The 26,060-nt window shown below is 39.8% G+C and overlaps 1 protein-coding gene across 6 annotated transcripts in view; it reads right to left on the bottom strand.

Annotated features, from left to right (window-relative positions):
- The window catches only part of LOC135225729 (prostaglandin reductase 1-like), a 394,759-nt gene that overhangs the window by 64,370 nt on the left and 304,329 nt on the right, over nucleotides 1–26,060 (bottom strand). For all 6 annotated transcript variants that reach the window (XR_010317076.1, XR_010317074.1, XR_010317073.1 and 3 more), the window contains one exon: nucleotides 2,836–2,959. Coding sequence is in view for 2 of the 6 variants with exons in the window: in XM_064265110.1 (XP_064121180.1) it covers nucleotides 2,836–2,959 (124 nt within the window). In the remaining 4 variants the exon portion in view is untranslated. The remainder of the gene's footprint in view (nucleotides 1–2,835; nucleotides 2,960–26,060) is intronic.

Here is a 26,060-nt window from a genome sequence, read left to right on the forward strand (position 1 = left end):
AAGGTAATGAGTAAAACAAAAGTAAATTCAGTACCTTGTTTCCCTAGATCATCTTAAAAATTTAACCTTTCATTTACTTGTACCACTGCCATCACCTCAAGCCATTTCATACCTGAACAGTATGCTAACTCCATTTGTTTAGTTTCATCAATTCCACCAGTTTACATCACATACTCTGCATTACTACTAATGGATTTTGTGCCAACTCCTTGAAAGGCCTCATTAATTTGTTTACAGGGGAAGATGAGGAAGAAGCTAAAGTTGCTCTACAAAAGTAGACACTTGAAGTTGGGTGCAGTGTACCCACAAGAAAGCAGAGGCTAAACTCACTGGTATATCTTTCACTTTGTCCTGGTATTCTTAAAATTTCTTAATTACAATTTGTGTAATGTTTTTGCCTTATTATCATTAGCTAAAAATAAGTCTCCATAAGTTTAATAGCACTAAGTACAGGCAGCCCACGGTTAACGGCACAATCGCTCAACAGGGAATCGATTTTATGGCTGTCGTCAAAAATATTCATTAAAAAAATGAGGCATTTTAAGGTATTTTTACGGCACAATTTTCGGTCAACAGTGCCGCTAGCGCCGTTATGTCTAATGAGTACATACATTTGTAGAAATACCGTTCAGCCCATAAAGGTTATGCAAATGATATTAAAAAATTGTATTGAGAATTATTACATAGGTATTAGGGTAAAACATATGCCTTTGACGCTGTTCTATACCGAAAATATAGAGTTAAATGAGTGCAAATTTAGCTATGGATGTGTCGATTTATAAATGTTCATGCTTTTATGCTTAAAATGTGTATGGAAATGCATTACGTATAGGGTATTTTTAATTCTATGCAGAAACATGATACTAAGGCAGCTTTTGAAACTGCCCTTCACGTTATCAAATACGATGTTTTTTCATGTTCATTCTTGTAAGCAGCTTCCTTCCGCTCTTCCGAAAATATAGAGTTAAAAAGAGTGCAAATTTAGCGATTGATGTGTCGATTTTATAAATGTTCATGCTCTTATGTTTAAAATGTGTATGAAAATATATTACGTTTAGGGTATTTTTATTTTTGTACATAAATATGATATGAATTAAGGCAGCTTTTGTAACTACCCTCCACATTGTCAGAGGATGCTTTTTCATGTTCGTTCTTGTCCTCCACTGTTCCAAAAAATGTATGGTGTTATTTTATTAATTTTGTATCCTCTCCATAAATCCTTTAAAAAGTTATACATTACTTCACTGTATCCAATAATACTGTATGTATTCTCATATTACTGTATTATAAAATACTACGGCAAATCTAAGCTAGTATTTCAAAATCAGTTGATGGCAAACACGAGTTTGTTTTGCCATATTTAACACAATTCTGAGCGAATTTTCTTGCTTCTAGTTGGCACAAACGAATATCTAGATACTTGACTTATATGAGACAAGGTTATTTTTCCTTATATGACATGTTTTTAGGTGGAAATATGAATTGAATATGTCTCGTTGTAATTGTGAACTAATTTTTTTCATTAACAGATTATGTTGGTGGCATGTTTATCGCATAAAAAAATTACGTTATTCTGTCGCAATTTTCCTTTATATCATAGTAATACAAACTTTACGTTATTTATCTTATACCAGCGTGAAACCAACAGTAAAATGTGTTCTTTCAAGCACAGTAGTTTTGATTAAAATGATTTTATCTACGGTTGTGTTTGATGGCATACGTTTACTGGAGTTTTATTCCTTGTTGTTGATGCACGATAATAGTCATTAGCAGCTTGAACAATTTTCTCAGCTTAAGTTTGAATTTAGCAGTATATTTCCCGATTGATCTTTGATCTATATTGATCTTTGATCTATAGCAAATAAAATTATTACATTAAGATATCTCGGTTCTATCCTACATAACATCCTTTATAACAACTACGGTAATAGTGTACTATGGTACAATGATCGAAATACAAGCCAAACGGATGTTATCGAATTCGGTTGTACTTAGAAAAAAAAAAAAAAAGAAAAAAAAAAAAAAAGTTGTTTCTCGTTCAGTTGTTCATGGCTGTACACGTTTACATAACGAGTATAACATTAAGACCATACTTACATCATTCTCTTTGGCTCTTTTTGAACTTATGTAACTAGGAGATGGGATAAAGTTAGGCTATCGTAATTTGGTCTCTCATAAAATCGGATTATCGTAAGATGAATTATCGTAACTTGAACACTACAGCCAACTGTACACTGTATAAAACCTTATTATATCTTTACATACTCTAGACACCCAAAGGATTAAAGCTAGGCTTTTATCACTTTACAGTATTTATAATACTATAATGTACTGTACAGTAGATTCTATAGTACTATACTGCATAAATATAATTTTACTTATTGCGCCATCGCGGGATTAAGGCGCTGTTAACTGGTCTAGAATTTCAAAAGGTGTGTGGCGGCCGTAGGCTTTAAAATCGCTTAGCGTCGAAAATCACTTGGCGTTGGCGACCAGGAACAGAACCCCTCCCACTAACCGAGGGCCGCCTGTATACACAGTGCTTTGTTCAGTGCAGGAACTCTCAAACAACTTATGTTGCAGGGCAGTTATACCAGTTCATCAAATATGCTACTAGAAGAAAGGATGCCACATAATTAAAATTCTACTGCAACAATGACTTCAAAATTATGTACTAGATTTACTTTCTGTTGTAAGTCATTTTAAAATAAATTCATATGATACTCTGACACATAAGAAAAAACCTTTAGTTCATTTAAAAAAATTGCAAACCAAATTTAGTACACAATTGTAGAACAATATATGTTCAACTAAAAAACAATGATGTTTACTTACTGGTCATAGATACTTTTCCAATGTCCTTTGATTCATCATTGTAAGTGGAAATAGCACCACATATTGAGATTCTACCAAAGTCTGCCATGTGTGGAAGAGCTTCAGCGGTAAACTGTCCTCCAACCTGATGGAATCAAAGGTGTACTTTTAAAAGTAGCTAAATATCAATAAAAATTAACAAGAATATTTTACTATTTCATGGCAGTTCAACCAAATGAATGAGCTGAACTATCAATTGATGATTCTAAACATATTCTTTAACTTTCTTCCACCACCTTCAATATTTTTATACAATGGTTACATAATCTTACTACACAGATTTCCCATTGAAAGTACATCCTCTTTTTCTTATCATACTGATGTCATACTTTTCCCACTCTTCCTGTCTCTTTTAGGTGCAAGTTCACTTTTGAGAAACATTCATTTTACTTCTCCTTTAATTGAAGAAAAACTGTCTCAAGATAAAAACTTTAGAGAGAGAGAGAGAGAGAGAGAGAGAGAGAGAGAGAGAGAGAGAGAGAGAGAGAGAGAGAGAGAGAGAGAGAATAAATTAACCTGACACTATTATTTGTGTACAAATAGACTGAAAAATATGTATATCACAATTACAATATGCCATTATGGTACAATGCTGACCTGCAGTGAACAACTTTCAATAAAACACAGAGAGAGAGGAAGAGAGAGAGAGAGAGAGAGAGAGAGAGAGAGAGAGAGAGAGAGCAGCAGCAATAAACTGTATTCATATAAAACAAGCCCACAGGGAGCACTGGCTTGAAAATCAACCTTCCAAAGAATATGGTGTTCATTTAAAAGTAATAACAGAAAGTACGTAATTGGAAATACAGAAAGAAGAGACAAGTTACTAGAAAAGAAAACAAAATTACAAATTAACCCTTTAACGCCGATTGGACGTATTAAACATCAATATAAATTGTCTGTTGGGTGCCGATTGGACATATGGTATGTCGATATAAAAGTTTTAAAAAAAGTTTTGCGGGAAAAAAATACTTATAGGCCTAAACTGCGAGGAAAAACTTTTGAATCACGCGCCTTGGGTGATGCTGGAAGCCAACGGATCTAGGCGTTGCTTTGTTTACAATCGTTACCCAGGCGCTCAAGAGCGAATTTCTTTCTTCTCGCACTAAAAAACATCAGCGACACATTTCAGAAATTATTTCGTCACTTTGGCATAATTTTTGCACTATTTTATATTAGCTGTTACATGGAGTTATTATATATGAAAATGTGCACAATTGCATGTAGAATACAAGTAAAAACAACTAATGGTTGTAGCTTTTATCAGTTTTGAAATATTTTTATATGAATAACGATTAGTGCCAAAATTTCAACCTTCAGTCAACTTTGACTCTACCGAAATGGTCAAAAAACGCAATGGTAAGCTAAAACTCTTATACAGGCAGTCCCCAGGTTACGACGGGGGTTCCGTTCTTAAGACACGTCGTAACACGAAAATCGTCGTAAGCCGGAGCGACGTTCTTGAAAACATGTCCACAGGGAAAATTTCACTAATTTGCAATTTTTCTTAGGGCTGTATCTCTAAAATTATCACTAATTTACTTTTTTCATGTGCAACACTGTGTATTCAAAAATTACTGTATATTTTCATTACAATACAAGAGAGAGAGAGAGAGAGAGAGAGAGAGAGAGAGAGAGAGAGAGAGAGAGAGAGAGAGAGAGAGATTACATAAAACCATTAAATTCGTTGATCATTGTATGGCATTGTTAAGCTCCGAGTGTCATTGGACAGAAAAAGACGAAGGGAAGAATTTTCTTTTGAAATTAGTTATCGTATATTACTACTTCTGTTATTATTTATTATTTATTATTTTATTATTATTATTATTATTATTATTATTTGAAAATATAATAAACAAACGTACGTGCATTCTACCATAGAAAAAATTCTCTCATCTTCCCAGTAAGAAAGAGGAATTATCCTTACAAGTGAAATGGAAAAGTCATTTTCATCTCTTTAAAATACGACCATTATGAATTTGTAATTAAAGTTTTATTATTATTATTATTTATTATTATTATTATTATATTATTATAATTATTAAATAACTGAAATATCAATAAACATTTTACATACTAGTCCATAAAAAAATTCTTTCATCTCTGTAAAAGATTGATTGATTGATTTATTAATTCTTACTGGCGTCGCAACGAGGAGGTTATTGACGCCGTATCATTAAAAGGAATTGCAAAGGAAAAAGTTAATTAAAATGGCATAAAATATGTTTATATAAAATCTGTCAGAGAACTACAGAGAACCCAAAAACACACAAAATACCTATCTCACCTACACACCTATTTCAAATTAATTGTAAACAAAAAATACAAGCAACATAGGCACCCCGCAAACTTCCAAATTCTACAGAGTTCTGTCAAAATAAATAGATATTAAAAGTACTAAAACATTATGTATGGTAATAGATATATCAATTGGAGGTAAATTTTATGTACATAAAATTTCCTGATCTAAAAAGACTTAAAAGCAAATGAGATACACTGACACATACTAACACATACACAAACTCAAACATCTTGACCAAACTAACCTAAATTTTTCAAGAAGACCTGCTTCTCGAAGGTAACTAAAAAGCTTATCCTCATTAAAATCTCTACCTTATAATGGCATTTTCTAGTGTTTAAGATCAATTCTTCCAACTACGTTAAAATGACGTTCCTTGCTGATATTAAGCTGGGGCATTCTACTATTAAATGTTTTACTGTGAGGGGAACAAGACAATCCTCACAAAATGGTTCAGGGTCATTGTTCATTAAAAACCCATGAGTAATTCGTGTGTGGCCGATCCGCCTAACCTACATAATGCAGTCTCTTTCCGACGGTTCCTTCTAACATATAAAGCCAGGGGTTGATTACATCAGTGAGTTCTCTCATTTTATTATTACTCTCTATTGTCCAATAGAATTGCCAAACTGATTCTACAGTCTTTTTAATTTCAGGAATGTAGTCTGAAACAGGGAATTGCTATTAACTTTTTGGAATTTTTTGATGTTACCTAACTTAAGCCAACTTCATCAGCTCCGTTCATTGTTTCCAAACAATACCAACATGTGAAGGAACCCAGCAGAGGTTAACTGCCTTCTGTTTTTGTTTGAATAAAAACAACCACTCTGTTATTTCCAGTACCACAGGGTGTACTGGATTAAAAGATGCCAAAGCTTCCAAGGCACTTTTGGAATCACTAAAAATGGTTAAAATTATCTCCTTCTAAAGTTACAATTTTCTTTAGGGCTGTAAAATGCTAAAAAGTTCAGCAGTTAAAAATAGAAGCACAAACTTGGTAATGCACCACTAACACTACTGTCACGGGTATACCACTCCAAAACCCAACGCCTGCACTGGATTTGGAGCCATCGGTAAAGAATTGCCTTGAGTTATCATGTTTTTCAGCATGGCAAAGGAATTTCTGCTTAAGAATATCACCTGAACAGTCTGCCTTGCAACCAGAAAACCATTTACAATATTTCACAGAGGGCAACTTCCATGGAGGGAATCTTGAAAATTTTGCTGGAATTACTTTTCCTTTTATTACATTGAGCTCCTCTAATGCATATTTTACCCTGTATCCAAAGGCTTTGGATATGAAGCATATTTTTTCATAAATACAAAATTGCCTTTAAAAACAGTATTGTAAGCTAAGGACTCAGGAGTTCTCTGTATGCGGTACCAATATTTCAACAGGGTAAATTTTCTTATCAAATAAGGGCAGTTCACCTGCATTCCACTAATAAACTAGATATTGGAGAGGATCTAAAAGGCTTACCTGTTGCAATTTCAATTCCCCCATGATGAACTGCATTCAAAGTATCTAATCTCCTTGTCGTAGCTGATGAGTAGATTCTGACCCATATGCCAATTTTGAAGCAACTATTGCTTTATAAACATGTAACAAGTGCTTTCTATCAGCCCCCCAATTGTTTTAATGACCTAAGACTTTTAAAAACATCTAAGGCCTTCATGCATTTGACTTTGAGGCTCCTGAGATGAGCTTCCCATGTCAACCTGCTGTCAAGATGAGGCCTAAAAACTTTGTTTCCTGTACATGCGAGTCTCTGTCCATTTAAAAACAGATCTGGGTCTGGATGAACCCCTCTGATACGGCAAAAATGCTTAACAACTTATTTTTGGCAGAGGAAAATTTAAAACCATGCTCAGCTGCCCAACTGTTAACTTTATTTATTACCAACTGGAGTTTTCGCTCTGCAACAGACATTTTAGATGCAGCACACGAAATAGATAAATCATCAACGAACATGTTGACATTACATCTTTGGAATTTTAGAGGCTATCCCATTTATGGCTAAGGCAAACAGAGTGACACTTAACACACTTCCCTGTGGTACTCCTTCCTCTTGTTCTTTCAATTAGACAGAGTACTACCTACTCTGACTTTAAAATAACGGTTTTTTAAAAAGACTTTAATAAAAAGTTGGGGTAGTTTCTCCACGCAGACCAATTTCATGCAAGACTTTCATAATTCCATGCCTCCAGGTAGTATCATACGCCTTTTCTAGGTCAAAGAAAAACCGCCACATAATGCTGCTGGAAGCAAATGCCTGACAAATTGCATTCTCCAAACGTATCAATACATCTGTGCAAGAATGCACGGCGCCAAAGCCACACTGAGATGATGATATAATCTTCTTTGATTCTAAAAACCATACCAACCTAAAAAAAAATTTACCATTTTTTCCATAAGTTTACAAAAACAGGAAGTTAAAGCTATTGGTCTATAGCTTGTAGGGACAGATGAATCTTTCCCTGGCTTGACAAAGGGTAAAACTGTTGCTATTTCCCAAACACTAGGGTAACCACTCTCCTTAAAAATTCTATTAATAATACTTAAAATAAAAAATTTAGTTTCCTTTGAAGTATTCTGGATCATTTCATATAAATTTCATCAGGTCCAGGTGCAGTGTTTTTACTGTTACCAAGAGCAAATAAAAATTCCTCCATGGTAAAAGGCATATTATATGATTCAGATTTAAAAGAGGTAAAATCAAGTGATTCAGGACTCTGCTAACACTCTCTCCCTGTAGAATGGAGAATTATTTTCATCCCTACTTTATATCATTGCAAAATGTTCTGCAAAAACATTGCTTACAGCCTTTGAGTCTGTTATAAAGTCACGTTGACTTTTAAAACTGGAAGGGGACTAGGATTGTACTTTCCTGCTATTTTCTTAATAACTGTCCAGATCTTGGTCATAGGTGTTTTCCAGGTAATTGTTGATATAAAAAGTGCCCATGATTCTCGTCTCGCATGCTTTATTTGCCATCTGAATTTGGCTCGAGCCTTTTTAAAGGAGATCAAGTAGCATTCACAGCGATGTCTTCTGTACCTAGTATAAGCTGCTCTCATGGCTTTGTGTCTTATTTTGCATTGAACATTCCACCATGGAACAGGCTTCCGATGCAATTTTCCACTGGTTTTTGGGATTGCCTTTTCTGCTGCAAACGTAAAAATCATTGTTAAATAGAACACTGCTTCTCCTATTGTTGGCATATCTTTTGCATCTAGTTCAGTATATAACTGAGTTCCTCGAAAAGGGCCAATTTGCGTTTGTTATTTTGGTACCCACCACCATAGGCATTCTGTATACTGGCTCATATTTCTCAGTTCTGATGACAATTGGGAAAATGATCACTGCCGTATAGATCTTCCAATACCTCCCAGTTGAAGTCAATGAATGTATCAGAACTGGTGATAGATAAGTCAATACATGAAAATGCACCAGTCTGAATGTGAAAATGGGTGGGTTTTTCAGTATTCAAAAGGGTCATATCTGAATTTTCTATTGATGATAAGATAAGGTTTCCTCTTTGATTTGTTAAAATGTCACCCCAAAGTTCATGTCGACCATTAAAGTCTCCCAATATCAGAAATGTCGGGGTAGCTGTTCATTACAAGTGTGTTAAACCGTCGTTCAAGTATTGGGTTATTAGGAGGGAGAATACAATGAACAAACTTGTGTAAGTCTTTTTTAAGTGAATTTTGACAGCTATCAGCTTGTAATTGAGTTTGCAACTGTATTTTTGAGTGAGCAATATCTCATCTTACAAGAAGAGCACTTCCACCCGAATTTTCCTGTATAGGGAATTAGGAGTGGAATGCAAAAAACTCTTTAGGAGTAAGCATTTTGTTGTTGCTTAGCATAGTCTCTTGTAGTGCTAAGCATACTGGATTATAAGTATTAATCAAACATAGTAGCTCTTCATATTTGGCACGAAGTTCCTGGCAGTTCCATTGTAGTATTGCAGAGAAAGTACCTATTTTTAGAGGATGATCCCCTGTCCAAGATCGTTTTATTTAGGTTTTTTTTCTTCGAAGATGACATCTGGAGTTTTGTGACGGACTTTTGGTACAGTTTCCAGATTGCGAAGGAGTACTTAGAGGGTCATTTGAATGTACCAAGTGATCACTTATGATGGTATTGAAACAGCAGTATCTTTAGTATTATCTTCGACCCTTGTAGTATCTGGTTTATCATTTTCAGCTAGTCTAATTTTATTGTCTAAACCAAGCTGAACTGAGTTTAACATTTTGTTTGCCTTAGGTTCTACATTTGTTGCTGCTGTTTTGTATGATAAGATAGTGGGATACGACTCATTATGGTTTTCCATTAATTCGATGTTCTATGAGGGTCAGCTGAACCACAGGATGGTGAAGGTTTACTCATTTTTTGTTTTGAATCAACTTTTCTATGGATGTATCTCCTTTCTCAAGGTGCTTGACTTTTGATTCAGGCATTGTTACAGACTCTTCACTTAAAGTCCTCTTGTTGACAATTTTCCCAGCATCCATTTTTCTTCTTTATCTTCATTACACTTTTTAAGATTCAATTTCTTTTGTCTTTCCTCATTTCCTTTTACTGCATCTACAAATGACTTCTGGGTGTTGAATTTCTGCAAAGTCTTTGTCTTGCTTCTTTAAAGGTAATGCGCTCTTGAGTCTTGATACAAAGTGTTTCTTTTTTTTCAATGAGATACTTGATACATGATTTATGTGCTGCATTATGGTCTCCCCACATTAGGGCAGCATGGAGTAAGTTCACAATTCCCATGCTCTTTTCTTCCACAGTTAAAGCATATGGCTGGTTCATTCCTTTCTTTTTTCCTACATGTTGTTATCAAATGGCCAAACATTTGGCAATGGAAACATCTTCTGGGAGCGGGAATATACTTGTCTAACTGGCAGGTGAAGCCATGCAGCTTTCAGAAATTTAGGGAGTCTCAAACAATCAAAGGTGAGTATCAGAGTAGGTGTTGGATGTAATATTCCCAATACTTTTTTCTTGATTCGTCTCACGCTACCACCTTTTGATCAGCAAATTCTTTCCGGAGAGTGTCCTCAGAATAATGTAGGAGTTCAGTACTATACACTACTCCTTTAGACTGATTCATTGTTTTGTGAGGAGTGCATTTTGCTGTGCTTCCTTCTACAGCACTAATAGACAGTAATTTTCTACTTTCATCTGGTGATGAAACTTCCACAAGCAAGCTTCCTTCACCTTGAGAGGCTATCTTTGGTTCTCTGCCAATGCATTTTACAATATCTCTATGGACATCAAATATATTCAGTTCTTTTATGCTTTTGTCGAGATCAAGAGAAAGGTATTTATTATAAGTCTCAGGTTCTTGAGATCCAAGTAAAATTCCAATATCAGGATTAGCATTCTTATTTCTATTATTAAATCTGCTATTCTTTCCTCTATTCTGAACTACATAAGGGCTTGTAGTAACAATCAAAGAATCTTTGATGTTTTCATTGGAGGAGGTTGGGGGATGGCAAAGGGAGGTCCTTATCCAAGCCTAAGGTTGTCAACAGTGCCAAAGAGTCGGGGGATCCAGGGACAATGTACTAGACATATATCCATGTTAGTTTGAAGGAAAAAAAAAAAAGGGGGGGGGGGGGGGGAATATACACACACACACACAACAACTGCTTGGGAAGACCAACAAGGTATCGCGGACTAGACAGGTACCGACCGAAATTCTCCACCAATGGCACACGTAGAAGTTGCTTCCCCACGGTCTGCCCCATACCCTACCCTTTCGGGATAGCACCAATATGCTTGCAGTGGCCCAGGTATAAGCCAATCTGGCTGCTGGGAGTTCTACCCCCACTAATGGGGACAGACTCCCCACTCCAAAAAACATTGGTGGGCTTCTGGACAAAAGCCAGGAGTCCCATCCCAAAAACCAGCCCCCCTGGATTCCGATGGGCTGATCCCTGGAGATGTCGCCCTTAAGATAACAATGGGAAAATCCCATCACCATCTCTTGGGTCCAAACCGTATTGGGTGGCGACTCACCACCACAACTCCCACAATTAGCTTCGAATGCAAACCCCCTCCAAACCACGAACCCCTCCCAGACTCACCCAAGCAGAGAAATTTTTCGAAAGTGGAAATGTCCACGCAAATTAATGCCAAAAGTTTTGTAGGCGTTCCGTCAGGATCCGGCCTTCGCAAACTTGAAGGCAGAATCCCTTACCCCCTCACCACATGAAGGAAAACTACTCGAGGGGACTGTAAAAGAGAGAGAGAGAGAGAGAGAGAGAAAGAGAGAGAGAGAAGAGAGAGAGAGAGAAAGAGACCGAGAGAGAGAGAAAGAGAGAGTGTTTATCCACGGCCAACCTTAGAGGTGGAGGCCTGTTCGATGACTCAGAAAAGGTGACCTACGTCACAAGCATGGGGCTATCAATCACGGCCAGTCGGTCACCTCAAGCCTCCCAGTTCCCACTGACCTCGGGGTAGGGTCACTGCAAAACATTTTCCTTGAAAGAACTCTAATATCGGGCATTATCGGCATTACTTAATAAGAAAAATGCCAAACAAGTTTTGTAAGCCTCGTTGTAGAGGTAATTACAATAAACACAAAGTTTGAGTTTTTCATTTCCTAAGGACGAAAGAATGTGGGTACTAGCGGTGAAGAGGGAAGACGGATTTACACCAACAAACAACAGCAGGGTAAGTCAGAGTGAGCATTTGTTTACGTGCATAGATATACATATGCTGTGTATGTATATACTATACAGTGTATATATAATTTATATAGAGTGGTCCCCCCATATTCGCAGGGGATGCGTACCAGACCCCCCCGCGAATAGTTAGAATCCGCGAATGTTTGGAACCCCTATAAAAACGCTAAAAACAGCCTATTTTGTTAGTTAAAACTTAAGAAAAAACCACTACTAAAAAATTTTCATACTTGGTTTTTTAATAGTTTTATCACAAAAAGTGCATTATGATGAAATTGATAACAAAAACAAGGAATTTGTGGATATTTCTCATACAAAAATACCGCGAATGCGCGAATTTTCCGCGAATAATGCAGGGAAACGTTCCCGAGAGAAATCCGCGAATGTGTGACGTCCGCGAATCCGGAGAACGCGAATAACGGGGGTCCACTGTATATATATATATATATATTATAATATATATATATATATAGTATACTATATATAATAGTACATTCTTAGTAATATTCAATCATTTACCTTTATTTTGCAACAAATTGGAAGTCTCTAGCACAATATTTCGATTTATGGCGAATTTATGAAATAAACTTTTTTCCTTATGTCTGCGCGGTAACTCTTCCAAAAAAATCAGAAATTTTTTCGGTTGATTGTCGTAATGTTTGCACCATTTTAAATTAGCCGTTACATAAAGTTTTATATATGAAAATGTGCGCAATTTCATGTAGAATACAACAAAAAACAACCCATGGCTTGTAAGCTTTTATTCAGTTTCTTTTGAAACATTTTCATATAAAATAACGATAAATAGAAAACAAAAAAATTTGTCCTTCGGTCAACTTTAACTTCGACCGAAATGGTCGAAAACTGCAATTGTAAGCTACAACACTTACAGTCTAGTAATATTCAATCAATTACCTTCTTTTTGCAATAAACAGGAAGTCTCTAGCACAATATTTCGCTTTATGGTGAATTTTTGAAAACTGCTTTTTTTTATGTCCGCGCGTTACGAATTCATGCATCATTTTGTGATAATATTTTCTCTGTGTTGCCTTGATTGTTTTACAATGTGTGATATACCAAAATCATTGTAATTTAGTGTACAATTAAACAAAACAAAATTAACTCATTAGCTTTAACCGTTTTGCTCACAACGCGATTTGTATATAATTATGAAATTTTTTTTTGCGCTGTCATATATTCCAATATTTATATATGATAATGTTATATTTTTTTCATTTCTGATGGTTGCATACTAAACTTCAGGCTATGACAAAAAAAGGAGCCAAAAATGAACTCTTAAATCTTGAAAACTAAGCATGGTCTGATTTTTTGAAAAAAACATTTTTTCCACTTCGGAGCTCACTCGCAAACTCCGCCGGCATACGGGAGATGATTTTTAAAATACCGCTTCGGAGTTTAAGGATTAAGCAGTCCCTGGTTATTAGCAGACTTGGTTATTGGCAATCCAGTTTTATGGGAGCTTGTCTACCGCCAAAAATCATGGCGCTGCAATGCAACAATTTTCAGTTATTTGTGCCAGTAATAGAGTACTGGCACCAATACCAATACATATGCAACAGAGGCGCCATTAACCAGTTATCAGCGCTGCTGCTATTTTCGTTTATCATCAAGCCATCAGAGAAGGAACCCCCCACCAATAACCAGGGACTGGTTGTATAAGAAAATTTTGTTAGGGTAGTAATGCATTGCATCTTCAGTGCAACTTTTGAGGTTCCAATTGGACAACATCCTTAGGGAGACTATTCCACAGTCCAATGGTGTGAGGAATAAAGGACCTCTGGAATTGAGAAGTTTGACAGTGAGGCACATTTACTGCATATGTGGTGCTACTATTTGGTACATCTGGAAAACCCTGGCAAAACAGGATCAGGGATGCAAAATTGTACTGCAATATTGGCAACTCTTCAGATTGCCAAATAAAGTCAGAGTGAGCTGAGACATATTCAGTCTTGCTTGAGGTGGTAAGGGAGAATGTTGTCACAACTTCCCATCCATTGTAAATATTTTACAATAAATATGCTCAGAATTTGTTCCTGGTTTTAGTTCTTATCTGTTATGATACTGTCCAAGCAGTAATTTCAATTTGACAAAATGAAATTTTAACAAATATAAAAAAAAAAACTTATAATTCGGAAAATTACCATATTTTTATGACTGTCTTTAGAAAAAGATGCTGCAGGAGGAAGGTAGAGACATTTTTTCTTATACCATAAGCATGTACATATCTTCCTTTTTCCATTAAAGGGATTTTGACGAAGGAAAAATCTATTTCTGGGCAAGGACCTGTGTCGCCCAGTGAAATGGTTCCTTTAGCACTCATTTCTAAGGTATAAATATTGCTATGAATACCAGAGAAAAAAGCAAATATGGAAATGCCAGAGTATTCTGGCTCGCTCACCTTTATTTAAGGCGTCGGTATGGTTTCTGGGGCGAATGAAACCACTACCAGAGGTCCTTTGCCATTTAGTCTCATCCTACTTCAATATCCCTCATCTACAGAGGAGCCGATCTAAGGCCCACTACCCGCTACCGTTACGGCTAGTGCCTCTGACGTCATTCCCGCAGATAGCGCCCAAGCTTGGGCCAAAAAAGGGGGGTAAAAAGGAAAGGGTGGGATTTCACTGGGCGACACATGTCCTTGCCCAGGAATAGATTTTTCCTCCGTCAAAATCCCTTTTCTGGGCTCAGCCTGTGTCACTCCATGAAATAGTACCAGAGAAATGGCCTAACAAGCTTGGAAAGAGGAAGCACACAACTAAAAAAGATGAGATAATCAAAATCAATTAAGCTTAATTGCTATAGTCTAGATAAAAGGTTACAGAACAAGTAACAACAGAGCAAATTGAACCTTAACACTAATCACATATATACAGTAGTACCTCGAGATACGAAAGGCTCTACTTGCGAAAAACTCGAGATGCGAAAGCCAATGCGAAAAATTTTACTGCTCTACATACGAAAAGTTTTCAAGATACGAAAGGTTGTTGCTGTAAAGTCCCGAGATTCGCCCGGACCACCGAGAACAATTTTAAAACTCCCGCGCCGCCAACTGAGTAAACTCGCCACCATCCTCCCACTCTCCCATTGGTTCCTGATGCTAGTCACCCCATAAGGTCCTGCTCTCCTATTGGTCAGCATCTACCCCTTGTGCTTTAAGTATTCTATTGGTAAAAGGTTGCTGTAAATTGAAAAACTTATTCATGCAATACATTTAATAAAAAAAAAAAACATTAGGTAAAGATAGAATAAAGAATAGAAATGAATGGTTATCATACTGTTTGGTAGTTTTCAGTAGTTGAAGAAGATATAATGAAAATTTATGGCTTACTGTGTAAGAGTGATTGCTTGGCGATCGTTCGATACTAGTAAGTGCTGGATGTAAACAGACATTTGGAAGCTTTTTTTTTTTTTTTTTTTTTTTTTTATTATAGTTAATGGTTACTTAATAATTATTTGAAATGAGTACATGCAATACATTTAATAAAAAAAATTGTGAATTAGATATCAGAAAATATAAAATAAATCAGTCTGCCAACAAATAGGTATTTTTTAGAATTCTTCTTCTGTTTTATTATTACGTTACGTATTACGTATGTTTCATTACAGCTGTCAGTAACTCGGTATCTCCATTAGGTAAAGATAGAATAAAGAATAAAAGAATAGAAATGAAAGGTTATTATACTGTTTGGTGGTTTCATTAGTTGAAGAGAGATATTAATGAAAATTTATGGCTTACTGTGTGCTAGGAAAAATGATTGCTTGGCGCTCGTTCGATACTCGTAAGAATGTAAACAATCGATTGGAAGGTTTGTTTTTTCTTTGTTTGTGTATTATAGTTAATGATTAATTAATAATTATTTGAAATGAGTACATACTGATTATTTATACATTTTATTGGCATATTCTAACTTTTAAGCTCTTAGGTTTAGATGTCAGAATCATAGACTAGGCTACAGTAGCAACCGCTAACATAGGCTAGGCTTATTGCTAGGGGACATATGCTAAAGTCCTAATATATGCTGTAAAAATGGGGTTGAACATTACATGCAGTTGAATATTACTCAAGTATGTACAGTATTTTGCCTTTTTGGAGACATATTTCTTCCATCGTAACCCTAGAACATGTGTTTTAGGCCTGGGAATATTAATTTACTGGGGGTGTTTTTTGGCAGTGGGCTTGGAACGGATTAGCCATTTTACATGTAAAATGTGTTCCAAGATACGAAAAACTCATAATACGAAGGCCGTCTCGGAACGGATTAATTTCGTATCTCGAGGTACCACTGTACAAGGGTAACAGTTATACATAACTATACAGTAAAACTAAATGCAAACATGGAGTAGTCCCAGATCCAAAACATATGGAAAGTATCACAAATATATACAATATGTGGCATCCAAGGTACAGTACGACTACAATGACGACTGAGCTACGGCAAGAATGCTAGCGAGGCAGGTAGGAAAGAGAGATGTAAGGAGAGACATAGGATAAACTACTTACTATTAAGTTAAGCAGTGTCAGGGGAAACTGTGTTTCCGGCTGCCACTGCTGGAAATTTAAGGGCTTCTAAGGACTTAAGATAATGGCGTTTGAATACTGTCGGAGATTTCCAGCCTGTGTACTTCTTCAGATCTTCAAAATTCATGTGTTGAAAATAATTAATAGAGGTAGCTACTGCCCCAACATCATGTACCCGTGGGAAGGACTGCGGGTTGGCCTGTTTTATAAAGTATAAAATCTGTTGTCTAATTCCTTTTAAGGAAATGGTGCCACATTTTTCTCTAATGAACAGAGGGCCTGAAGATATCAGGGCAGTTCTACTTAGATATGCTCTTAGTGAAGTAACTGGACATAAAAACGGGTCCTGTGGAAGTGGGACAATTTTCCATGGAGGCCCATCTGTCCAGTGGTTCCTCATTTTTAGCTAGAAATTGGCAATCTGGAGAAAGTAACACTTCTCCTGAAGGGAGGAACTCTATATGATCTCATTCTCTAGATAGAGCTGACAGTTCAGATATTCTGGCTCCTGAGGCCAAACTTATTAGGAATAATGTTTTCCTTAAGAGAGCTCTATAGTAACACAAGTCATTTTTAGTGTCCGAGGCCAATTTAAGGACATCATTTAAGAACCATGATACAGACTTGGGCCTCTCGGATGGTCTGAGTCTAGCACAAGCCTTGGGGATAGATGAAAAATATGAATCTGTTAGATCTATTTTGAATCCAAATTGGAAGATCTTCTTAAGAGCAGACTTAGTAGTAGTGATAGTACTAGCTGCTAAACCTTTCTCAAATGGTGTTCTGAAAAAGGATATGGCCAGATTCATGGTCATGGTTTGTGCATTAGAGTCCTTCAGGAATACAGCTAGTTTTTTAACTGCTGAATCGTATTGACGCAAGGTCGATTCTCGTTTATCAGATTCTAAGAACATGATGTTCTGAGGATCAATATTAGCATCCCTCTGTGCTGCTAACTTCATGGAGTCCATAAAGTTAGGGTTTTCTGAATTCCTGAGGAAGCGAACACAGTCCACGTTTGTACTAGTTGTGATAGTTTGGGATTGGGAATCCGTTGAGGTCGGAGTCCCAATTCCAGTAGAAGCGGGAACCAACTGCTCTTGGGCCAATTGGGGGCTATCAAAGCAATGTGACCTTTGAACGTCCTGAGTTTGTTCAGGACTTTCAAGAGAAGATTCACTGTAGGAAAGAGGTAAATCTTCTTCCACACATTCCAATCTATAGCCATAGCGTCCGTGGCGTAAGCCAGAGGGTCCAGGTTGGGGGCCACATAACAAGGGAGTTTGTGGTTCGAATCGGTGGCGAAGAGATCTACCTGAAGCCCCGGTACTAGTTGACAGACCCAACTGAATGACTCCTTGTCCAGGGACCACTCCGACTCCAGCGGAACTGAACGTGATAGCGCATCTGCTACCACGTTTCTTACTCCCGCTAGGTGAGTGGCTGACATGTGCCATTTGTTCCTGTCCGCTAGTGAAAATATGGCTATGACGACATGGTTCATATGGCTCGACTTGGAGCTGCCCCTGTTGATGCAGTGTACTACCACTGCACTGTCCAGCACCAACTTGATATGAGATTTCTTGGCTGGATGAAGCTTTTTCAGGATGAGGAACACTGCCATAGTTTCCAGTACATTGATATGAAGCTGGCGGAATGGTAGGGACCAGGTTCCCTGTACTTTTTTGTACTGTGAGTACCCGCCCCACCCGCTTAGTGATGTATCTGTGTGGATCACTAAGGCCGGTGGAGGGAATTGCAGCGGAATTGTCTTTGACAAATTCTTGATCTCCGTCCACGGGCGGAGTCTCTTCCGTAAGATCGCCGGGATAGGAGCCAGTTTGTCCCGGGATCTCTTGTTTGCCCTTGATCGCCAAACAAAGGTTCATGACCTTTAGTGCTGGCATTTCAGTAAAACGTCCGTTACTGAAGCGAATTGGAGAGAACCCAAGATTCTTTCTTGGTTCCTCCGGGACGTCTGTTTGCACTTGAGAAATTGTGTGGTTGCTTTGGCTATTTCTCTCCTTTTCAACGGCGGGATTGATAGAGTATGGGAGTTCAAGTCCCATTGAATTCCTAGCCACTGGAAGCGGGACTCCAGTGTTAGCCGGGACTTGGTTCTGTTTATCTGGAAGCCTAGATGTTCCAGAAACCGGATTATTTACTTTGACGTTGCTTTGTGACATGCTTCTATGCTTGTGGCCCACACGAGCCAATCGTCTAGATAGGCTACTAGCATTATTCCTTGAGACCTTAGTTTTTGAACAACTGTTTCCGCCAATTTTGTAAATACCCTGGGGGCTATGTTGAGCCCAAATGGCATTACTTTGAAGGAGTAGGCTTGTTTTCCTAGCCTGAAGCCTAGGAACAGGCGGAAGTGCCTTGCCACTGGAACATGATAGTAGGCATCTGTAAGATCTATAGAGGTGGTGACGGCCCCACGGGTAAGTAAGGTCAGCACCTGCGAAACGGTCAGCATCCAGAAACCGTTGCAGTGAATGAATAAGTCCAGACGGGACAAAGTCTAAGATTATTCTTCGCTTGTTTGAGTCTTTCTTTGGCACGCTGAACAAGCGACTTGAACTTTTAAATTCTTGACTCTTGACACTACCTTCCTTTTTGAAGGAGTTCTTGGGAATACTCTACCAATTCCGCTGTTGGTTCCTGATAAAAGGTGTTGGATGGAGGGGGACCTTGGAGCCAACTCCACCCTAGACCTTTGGACACAATGCTTTGGGCCCACTTGCTGAACCTCCAACGGTGACGAAAGAGGTACAGTCTCCCTCCTACCTGGGGATTCTCACTGGTTTGAGGAAGGGCGTCCACCACGTCCTCCTCGGGAACCCTTGCCTCGGCTGGTGGCTCTTCCGCCACCTCGTTGATGGAAGGCGCCTCTAGCTCTGCTACCCCTGCCAAACCTGTTGAAGGCTTGAAACGACTGGTTTTCAAACGCCGAGTTGTAAGCAGGGGAGACGGTATAGGAGGTTGAAGCTTTTGCCTGTTGTGGTGACTGTGTCAGCAGCACAAACTGCTGTTGTGGGTGCGCCTTAGAGGTTGAGGGTTGCGGTACCTGAGATACTGGAACCGCTTGTACCAGAGTCTGTTGTTGAGGGCCCTGGAAGGACTGGAACTTCCTAGGCCTCTTCTTTGACTTGGGATTCGATCCGGTCGGCGACTCCGGTTTTCCCGTTTGGAGACGAGTCCCCAGTGAACCCTTAGGCTCTGGTTGAACCTGACCGCCTCGCAGTGTACTTCGTTCACTACCGAGGGCGGGAAGAGGTCAGCGCCCCATATAGAAAAGGTTAATAGATTGTTGGGCTCGTGGCGGATCGTGGCCTCCGCCAGCACATGCTTCCTACAATTCCGTCTAGCTATGACGAAATCATACAAATCAAATTGCATTGAGTACAATAGTGACTTGGCGATGATCTTAAATAACGGCTCTTCTCCGTAGATTAGAGCCGATACTTCTGTCATAACTAGAGAATTGAGGGACCTGCAAAGTCTCATCCTGGCGTCATATTCAGTTTGAAGGAGGCCTTCAGACAGCCTGGGTAACCTCTCAACTCTGCCACCTTAGACGTGAACGGGATGGGCGTTTCCTCGTCTGCAGTGAAGATAGTAAACAGACTCTTGAATGTCGTAACCTAGGTGTTAATGCATTGCCCCTCCTCAAGGTTACGTATCCATGCCTGCTGGGCCTGGTCCTGGGGAAGGATTATTGTTTCCTTCAAGACCTTGTCTTCCCTCCTCATAGCTACTTTTGTCAGGCGGACATAGCCTATGAAAGGGGGCTGTAATCCTTCCGGATAGAACTCGAAGTCCTCAAACCTTTCGAGTTCCGCAGCCCTCAATCGTAAGCATGCCATCCGCGAAAGGAGCATATGCAGCAACCCTCCATGGGTTGTTCAGCTTAAAGGGAGGAAGGGCAGACGAGTCCGGCATTAGCAAGCTCTTGAGCTGCTTGGCCGGATTGTGGAAGTCCTGTCATTGCGTTTTCTCGGAGACCCGCAATAAGGTTCTCCTGGGTAACTAGTCTATCCCAGATGGCTTGGATAGACTGCCCTGACGCCTCTATGGAGGAGGATAATTGGGCGAACATTTCTTGGAACTTGGATTGCACCAAGTTTCCGACCATGCTGACCATCTGCTGCATAATATTTGCTGAAATATTAACAGAGAAAACGTCAGGGTCAAAGAAGGAAGGTTCTACCTTCTCCTTAGGGACCTTGGATCTGGCCCCTTTTGAGGTGGACGCCTCAGGGTTGGAGGAGGAGGGCTGAGCCCTCTCTTTAGAAGTCTTGGTCCTCGACCCTTTAAAATGGGAAGACAGTTTAGCCTTGTCAGCTCCGGGATGGTGAGCCGGAAGCTTATGGACATGGCTGGTACCTGACTTCTTAGACAGGGACTTCTGAAGTGATTTAAAGTCCCTCTTGGCCATTTAACTTTAGGGATCGCCGAGTGGACTTCGGCCTGACTGACTGAAGTCCCCGTGAATCCTGGAAAAAGGTCGAAGTCAAAGGGGAGAAGCTCAGATGTGCTCAAGGAAAGCCCTTGAGCCCCTACAGTACCTGCCTCACAAACACTCTTACCGTTACCCATGCCTTCAATAGCCATGGGCTCGAGGTCCAAGTCCAGAGCAGCTACTTCCTGCGCGACTTCTTGCGTGGACGTCTCCTCCGGGGGCTGAGCGACCGCCTCTTGAATGGAAGCGATCAGGGGAGCTACCACTTTGGGGTCCACGGATGACGTGCTCTTCCCGCCGGGGAAGATGAGAGTGGCCATCTCCTTAGATGAGATATAGGGTTGGCCCTTGGCGACGTTACGCCCAAACCCACCAACCCAGGCCTTCGGGTGGATAAAGTAGTCTCCCGGACCGCTTGGATGCGCTGAAAAAGAGGCTTAACGTTAATACTTAAGACTAACCTAGGTTAAACCGTAACTTATTCTAAAGGTCATATCAAATTGACATAAATTTCATTGGTCCTCATTGTATTACTGTGTGTACTCCAGAACGCCACCTACCTCAGAGGAGACTTGGTCTACGAGCTTGTAGCAAATGAGGCAATTCTCTTGGTGCCATACCACGGACTCGTTAAGGCGGATCGTGCAGGTGGAGTGGGTCCGGCAGACCTCGTGCCCACAGGGGTCTTGGAGGACAGCGTTGCAGCCAACCTCCATACAATGGGTGACCTGTAAGTGAAAATTATACATGAAGTTCAGCCACTAACCTTCCGGACTAGGTCCGTGGTTTTGTGATATGCCATGACGCCGGAGTGCTCCGGTGTTAATAAGTAATATGGCCCAGTCTCGACCTGCTCTTTAGCCATGTACCGTGGCAAAGCATCCGGTAAGATCGAACAAGCACCGGGTGTGGAGCAGGGGGAGACCAGGTAAGGAAGTTACACGGCGGAGTTTGACAACTCCGCCGTAGGGTAACTTAAAACTAGAACAAGGTGGGAGATGATCCCTGGCGGGGTTGGAGGACTCCACCAACAAAACTTAAACTGAAGGCAATGGATGTTATTATATGTAAAAGAACATGCATGCAACATAAGGTACCCTTTAAGGGAGGCTGGAGCCTCCACAATAATCAACCATACAAAAGCGGACCTGGCTATGCCGGAGTCCTGCATCCGCCGGAGCGGGGAGGAGATGGTGACTAATGATAGGGATACGCAACCAGTGAGCCGAGGAGAACCGAGCTCCACCGAGCCTGGTGGCCAACCGAGGCTCAGCCGAGCAGGGCTCCCCCCTACTCCTCTGGGGAGAACGGCAGGGTAGCGGGCCAGCTCGCCGAGAGCCCTCCAGCCACCTCCCCTATCCCCCTTGAGGGGGGAGGGGGAGGGTTTGCTCGGATCGGCTGCCTGAGACAGCGTGAGTGAGCATCCCTCCACCAAGGTGGGGGGAAAGGGGACTGGGAGGGTCGGAAGCGGGGTGGTTCGTACGCGGTCGCCTGGAACACTCTCGGCCAGGTGAACATACATGCGGTGAAAAAGGCCAGGCGATCGAAGGAGGCCTATAGGCCAACTGGAGCCGTCTCAATGAACATGTAACATATAAAATAAACATCCTATCCTAACACGGGGGGAAAGGAAGAAAAGTGAGACGAGAGAGAAAGAGCAATGTCCTGGAGAAGCTGGGCAGAGCCAATCGAGAAGGATGGGCAAAGCCTGGCAACTCCGAGCAGCTAGCCTATATGTCGTGATGAAAAAACACGGGGCAGGAGGGTCAGGGTGGCTCGAGGACAAAAGGGAGAAGGACCAGGGTCCTTTGTACAAGGGCGCCTGATGAAGAAGTAACCTAACAACTAAAAGATACATGCATGCATGAACATCTGGGCTGAAAGGTAACAGCGTAGGCTACGTACCAAGAGCACATGCTTGGACAATATCCCGTGTGGACTAAAATAACAAAAACGTCAATAAAATGCATCACTGATAATCATAGGAAGGTACTGCTAAACAAAGTATCGGGCCCAAAAGGTATGGGGTACCGATTGGGACACAAAACAAGGTAACACGAGGGAGCGAGCCGAGTATGGCAGCGCGGGGACGGCGCCGCATGGGACGCCGTCTTATAAAAACCTAAATAATTTGGTTAAACGTGCCAAAGGCAGCTCCTAAATAGTGTCAACCATTAATAGCAGTACTTAACTTGGATGCAGCAATAGCTTGACGTTCCATGATGATGGGTAAGATAAATTCCAGGAAAAACACAACACAGCAAAGAAAAACATGTGCAGCGTGGGTCGTGCTATCAAAGGAATGACGTCAGAGGCGCTAGCCATAACGGTAGCGGGTAGTGGGCCTTAGATCGGCTCCTCTGTAGATGAGGGATATTGAAGAAGGATGAGACTAAATGGCAAAGGACCTCTGGTAGTGGTTTCACTCGCCCCAGAAACCATACCGACACCTTAAATAAAGGTGAGTGAGCCAGAATACTCTGGCATTTCCATATTAGCTTTTTTCTCTGGTTTTCATAGCAATATTTATACCTTAGAAATGAGTGCTAAAGGAACCATTTCACGAAGCGACACAGGCTGAGCCCAGAAATGTTTTTTTTTTAGTTTTCCTTTTAAACTGGCCATCCTGTGGTAGTGTGGGTTTGTTTTAGTAAGGCAATGGGTTTGTAAGTGGGTTTATTTTTAAAAAATTATTTAGTTAATATTGATTTAATTATTGATTTATTTCAAAAGTACATAAATTATATTTCTTATTGAATGTTAGTTTTGTTAAGTTTGTTTTAATTTGCTTTTCTTTTTTGTTATAAGTGTGAAACTTCTCCCCTTCCTTTGTATGGATGCTTTTGTCCTACAGTGGAGTTAGTTTTTTAAAAGTCACTTTATTTGAAGTAGTTCCTAGTGGGCAGGGGTATTAAAGAGGAGCATGTATTAATAAACCAAAAGACGAATAGAAGTGTACGTAATTTGAACATTCTTTGCAATTTTGAGAAAACTTATTAATGTTGTTGTGATAACACGCTGAAGTCCCTAGAGTTAAAGTGGAAAGAATCTGGATTGAGGATATATATACATATTGTTAAATTCATTTATTGGAGTCATGGTGAAGTGGGAGTTTGTACAACATTATTGTTATACAGGCAACTAGCAGTTAACGGCGCAATCGCTTAGCGGTGAGTAGGTTTTACAGCTGTCGTCAAAAATATTCAATACAAAAATAAGGCATTTTAAGGTATTTTTATGGCACAATTTTTGGTTAACAGTGCCGCTAACGCCGTTATATCTAAAGAGTTCATACATTTGTAGAAATGCCGTTCAGACCATAAAGGTTATGCAAATGATATTAACAAATTTTATGGAGGGTTATTACATAGGTACCTATGAGGGTAAAATATATGCCTCTGACACTGTTCTATGCCGAAAATATCTAGTAACACAAGTGCAAATTCAGCTGTGGATGTGTCGATTTATAAATGATCATGCTTTTATGTTTAAAATGTGTATGAAAATGTATTAATGTAACGGGTATCTTTATTTCTGCACAGAAAATATGATACAAAGGCAGCTTTGTATCATATTTCTGCCCTTCACGTTATCAAATACGATGTTTTTTCATGTTCTTTCTTGTGAGCCGCCACCTGCTGCTCTTCCGAAAAAGGGATTTTGACGTAGGACAAATCTATTTCTGGGCGAAGAAGCCGTGTCGCTCCATGAAATAGGTTCCTTTAGTGCTATTTCTAAGGTAAAATATTGCTATAATACCAGAGAACTACTAAATTGGACATGCCAGAATATTCTGGCTCGCTCACCTTTATTTAAAGGTGTCAGTATGGTTCTGGGGCGAGTGAAAACCACTACCACGGGACCCTTCTCCAATTGTCCTCTCCTACATCAAAAACCCTCAGGAAAAGGGAAGCTGACCTACGGCTCACTACCTATACCATGTAGGTAGCAGCGTGATGACATACCTGCAGATAGCACCCTAGCCTGGTGGCAAGGAAGAAAAGGTGGGGGGGGGGGGGGGGGGGTTTGGAATACAAGGGAGGGATTTCACTGGGCGACATGGCTTCCTCGCCCAGAAATAGATTTTTTCCTGCGTCAAAAATCCCTTTTCTGGGCTCGGCCGTGTCGCTCCGTGAAATAGTACCAGAGAAAACACCAAGCTTGCAACATAGAACAGATATTAAACAAATATTAAACATTGAAAGGGTGCAAATGAAAAACATTCAACATTATTTCACTATAATAAATTCTTATATACAAAACATACTATAAGCCTTACTGTAAAGTTAACCTTAAAATTAAGACATGACAGACGTTAAACAAGAAAATTGTATACAATGCAGGTGAAATAAGGCACTTATGAACTAAAACATTATGTACAATCATCACATAAAATTTGCCCAGTACTACAAATACGCTACTGGGCTGAGGTAATAAAATGTTAATGAGGCTGGTAGGAAGGAGGGCAGAAGGAGATGAGATAACTACTGTGTTCCCCACAGCTACCGCCAGGAACTTAAGGTCCTCCAAAGACTTAAGATAATGGCGTTTAAATACTGAGGGGGATTTCCAGCCAGTGTACTTCTTCAGATCATCGAAATTCATATGCTGGAAGAAATTAATTGATGTAGCTATAGCTCTAATGTCATGTACCCATGGGAATGACTGTGGGTTGGCTTTCTTGATAAAATATAGAATTTGTTGTCTTATATTCCTTTCAGAGAGATGGTGCCACCTTTCTCTCTAATGAACAGAGGGCCTTCGGATTTCAGAGAAGTTCTATGTAGGAAATCCTTTAATGTTTGCACAGGGCACAGCGATGGATCCTGTGGAAGGGGTGGGGGAGAATTTTCCATGGAGCCCATATCTAAAAGGTCCTCATTTTTGGCAAGAAACTGCGATCTGGAGAAAGCAACACCTCCCCCGATGATAAATTCTATATGACCTTGGGTCCTAGATAAAGATGACAATTCTGAAATTCCTAGCTCCTGAAGCTAGGCTGATTAGGATAGTCTTCCTCAACAGAGATTGATAAGTCACCATACTGAGTTGTGAGTATCCGATGCCAGCTTAAGGACATCGTTTAAGAACCATGACACTGCCGTTGGCTGCTCCACAGGCCTAAGCCTGGTGCATGCCCTGGGGATTGAAATAAAGTATGAATCTGTTAAAGTAATGTCAAATCC

Source organism: Macrobrachium nipponense, chromosome 13, assembly GCF_015104395.2.
Source record: "Macrobrachium nipponense isolate FS-2020 chromosome 13, ASM1510439v2, whole genome shotgun sequence".
In the NCBI taxonomy this organism is placed as follows: Eukaryota; Metazoa; Arthropoda; class Malacostraca; order Decapoda; family Palaemonidae; genus Macrobrachium; species Macrobrachium nipponense.